The sequence below is a fragment of the Topomyia yanbarensis genome, chromosome 1 (assembly GCF_030247195.1).
Source record: "Topomyia yanbarensis strain Yona2022 chromosome 1, ASM3024719v1, whole genome shotgun sequence".
Taxonomy (NCBI): domain Eukaryota; kingdom Metazoa; phylum Arthropoda; class Insecta; order Diptera; family Culicidae; genus Topomyia; species Topomyia yanbarensis.
The window spans coordinates 12,796,736-12,800,496 of NC_080670.1; the positions used below are offsets into that span (position 1 = coordinate 12,796,736).

At 43.4% G+C, this 3,761-nt stretch overlaps 1 protein-coding gene across 1 annotated transcript in view; it reads right to left on the minus strand.

Moving 5' to 3' along the window:
• Nucleotides 1-215: 215 nt before the first annotated feature.
• The window catches only part of LOC131693612 (homeobox protein H17), a 25,434-nt gene continuing 21,888 nt past the window's right edge, over nt 216-3,761 (minus strand). The window contains exon 2 of the mRNA XM_058981556.1: nt 216-1,543. Within this exon, the coding sequence (XP_058837539.1) occupies nt 1,203-1,543 (341 nt within the window). The 3' untranslated portion in view covers nt 216-1,202. The remainder of the gene's footprint in view (nt 1,544-3,761) is intronic.

The window sequence follows — 3,761 nt, forward strand, 5'->3', positions numbered from 1 at the left end:
GCTGTCTTTTGAAATGTTGTTTATGGCTTTGTCATGGTCGTGCGTGAAAGTGGCGGGGTACGGGAATTGGAATCATTCTTTGAATCTATAGCTTTTCTGTTGGGACATCAGAGTGACTGTTCGTCAGGTATGAATAAGTATTGATAGCTTCTTGCACTGAAGTGATTAACTGTCAAGCAGGGACGTTCTCAATACATACAGGCAAATAGGGTAAGTTCCAGTTTCTCTCAATTTGTTTCAATAGTTTATTATTTATCATAACCTTATCTAACGAGACGTATAATATTACTTGCATTTGTTCGCTCCGCGTTCGATTGCCCGAACTCCGTTTCTATAATTACACATTTTGTGGCCTCCCCTTTTCGCTTACAGTCTATATTTACAAAACGGATCTACACCGCTTGACGGTGGTGGTATTCAAATTCAACACTTGACGAGCATCACACGTCTTGATCATCGCCAGAAATGAGACTATTTACAATCGCCCCGGGCCCGAGTCTGCGTCTGTGTTTGACAACAATTAAGCCATCGGATAACCTCACCTTTCCGCTTGGTTTAGGGGGTGCGCGGGGCAATATTTACACACGGTTTTGGCTCCAACCTCCGAAATCTCCTCTCTAGCTGTCATCCCTAAACTAACTGATTGAGTGCTTTGCAAAATTAATTTTCTCGTACCACCACGCATTTTTGTTTTATTGGACTAATATTTACAGTTTCGCACTCGACTTGGATTGGAGTCTCAATTTGAATTTTGATTTTTTTTTTGAGTAAAGTAAATATCAGTTTTGGTTTGCTGGTTTGAGGTTATGAATTTCCCCTCCCATCTCTCGGCCTCATGTCCCTGATTGACTGGCAGACCGTGTGGACAAAAAAAACGGAACAAACGTAAACGGACAAAATTTTATTCGCTTAGGGTAGTAGTAATAAATAAGGGAGAACCCCTGCTCTTGCTATCGGAATATTCTTTCTAACTTTTACAGTAGTCACAGTTGCGTAAGAGAGACCTGTGTCCTAGAGATTCGAGGAGTTCTTGTTCTAACGGGGAAAAATTTGGTTTTGTTCTCCGGAGATACTTCCTTGCGCACACACTCACATATTCACCCACAGGGTGGTGCGTCCTCGCTTACGTGCTAATATTCACAGAAAGGATGGTTGCTTTGTTTGGATTTGTCGGGAAAGCGCAGACCGACGGGGTGCAGCCCTCAGCCCAGATGCATCGCTCCGCCCATCAGGCTGGGATGAAAGTAGCCCATGTAGAGCTGCGCCCCCGGTGCACGTCCCAGGGCAGCCATCTTGATCTTCTCCAGTTCCGCTTCCTGGAGCCGTTTCGCCTTCGCCCGGCGGTTCTGGAACCAGATCTTCACCTGGGTCTCGGTTAGGCGCAGGGAAGAACTGAACTCGGCCCGTTCCGCTATACTGAGGTACTGCTTTTCGCGAAACTTCTTCTCCAGCGAGAGCAGCTGCTGGGTGGTGAAAGGGGTCCGTGGCTTTCGGTTCGGTTTGTGCTTCCGCAGGTTGCACTTGATGCGCGGGGGTTCGTTATCTGGAAGAGAAGATGGAAGAAGGGGGGTTTCGATTAGTGAATGCGTGTGAAATTTGTAGGCGCTACGTTTAATGAAGACGATCGGTTGTAGAACCTTGTTCTTAACGAAGATCGGTCGTGCCAATGTATTTTAGTACAGTACAGTAAATCAGAACTTCTTTTCTTTCGGAATATCACGTAGGACTAGAGGTTTGCTAAGAAGCACAAATCGTGTTTTTGTTTTCTGGAGCTAACGTCGATCCGGCGCTAGCTTAGTCCGTTAACTAAGTTAGTGTCGAGTACTGATGAGAAGAACTCGAAACGCCTCTTCAATAACTAATTTAGTTGTAATGACAGCTTTATCTATCTTTCAAAATATCATTGGACCTATCTTTTATTATGTTGAAAATGAAGTTTTGATAAAACAAGATGAGAGGTTACGATGAAGGTTGGTAAAAAGTTTAATTAAAATGTTTAATTTTTCTTTTTTTTTCAGTGAATCAACGTGCATCCAGTTTAAAGCTCGGGTTATGAAAAATAATAGAAATAGAATCTAAAAAGAAAATTTTGCAGGATCTTTATTGTGTTTCAAGGTGATTCCCAGTAACAACAACGAACGCCAATCTTAGCTGCATCTAGTATTGGTTCAATTCTGTCAAAGCAAACGTTATACCAATCAACACTGTTCTGTTGATTGGTATCGAACGTAGTGGAATGCCAAACTCGGCTGTTTCCAAGTTTGGCATTCACAAACAAACACATTAAGTGATCGGACCGCTCTCATCGTGACCCCCCAACAGTAGAAGCATCCATCGTTAGCGAGACCGTCAACGAACAAAGAGTCCTCTTCCAAGTCGTTAAAAACATCCATAATTCACGGAAACGTCAGCCTCGCTCGGAAACGCCACTACCGTACCGAACGGACTTGAAGTTGGTGTTAATGTTGCGACATGTTTCTGTTTCAAGTCGAAGAAATTAATGAACTCCGTTTATTGAACGGTGAAAAATCATAATAAATTTTCCACCCACTGCGAAGACTTTTGGTAGGCTGCATCGAGAAGGGAAGGAATGATTTAGCGCCGGTGTTTTTTTCAAAACTTTCCGCCCCGAAAAAGGAACACAATCAAGTTATTTCATCTCATTAGCTAAGTATGTTCGAACGATCGACTCTGCGACACCGTCGGGAAAGCGAAACTTGAGTAAAGCCAAGTGTCAGTCAGTGATATGTTTGTTTCGGTTTCTTCTATTTTTGCCGTCGCGCGATCGAACCTTTTTGAACTAGAAGCAGAAGGATGGAGAGCGAAACTGGCTACTAATAGACTATTAGCTTAAATTGATACTGTCAAGTCATCTTTGCGCCACCTCGTTTTGTTAGCCAGATTCGTTCAGGAGTGCACACATTCGTCTTCTCGAGCAGAGAGTTAATTGAAAGAAAAACTCTTGTCTTAAAGAGCACTTGAAGCGATGAGACCTTTCCTTACCGAAGGGGCGAGCGAGCTTGTACTGCAGAGGAATGGCCAATAATGCGCTACTTAAGCTACCTCGCTTCTCCTCTTCGCTCAATTCAGTTGTGTTAAACAGCTCTTCGAGTAAGTGACACAATAAATTATAACCTCAATCGTCGGTCGGTTGGAGTTCCCGCTAGAGGTGCAGGCAGATGGGAGTCGGCTTAATTGAATAGATTGTTTACCGATGTGACATGTTTTGTTGTTGCGTTTTGTAATCGTGGCTTCTATTTTTATCGCTGAACGGGAAAAGGAACAGTTGACAGTTCTGACACATGTTTATGTGGAACAACTCTTTCCCGCCAGGCGTAAAGAATTTCGGAGGAAGATTGATCTATCGACGAAGAGTCTCCGATTACAAGGCGAGACGATTTCTAATGTCCGCCAACTTCAATGACGTTACGTCACACGACAACCAGTGGATTTCATAAAACTGTTGAAGATCAACAGCTTTTCCTCGTCCTAGGGCTAGTCACGACCCTCCTGCTCAATCATCAATTATTACCAACTTTGATTAATTATGTTTTATTGTCTTTCCTCTTCTCAAAGATAGCCGCTTAGCAGCAAGCTCCTTCGAAATCGCTTAATTAAGCAATCATCCTCGCGTCTCTCTCTTGCTTCTCCCTGCAGGTAAGCAACATTTAGCCAACAGATAAAACTATTTGTACTACGATGCATTCACGATAGCTGTCTTGAAGTTGTTTGCTACTGCTGTCTGCCTGCCTACCCGGTTT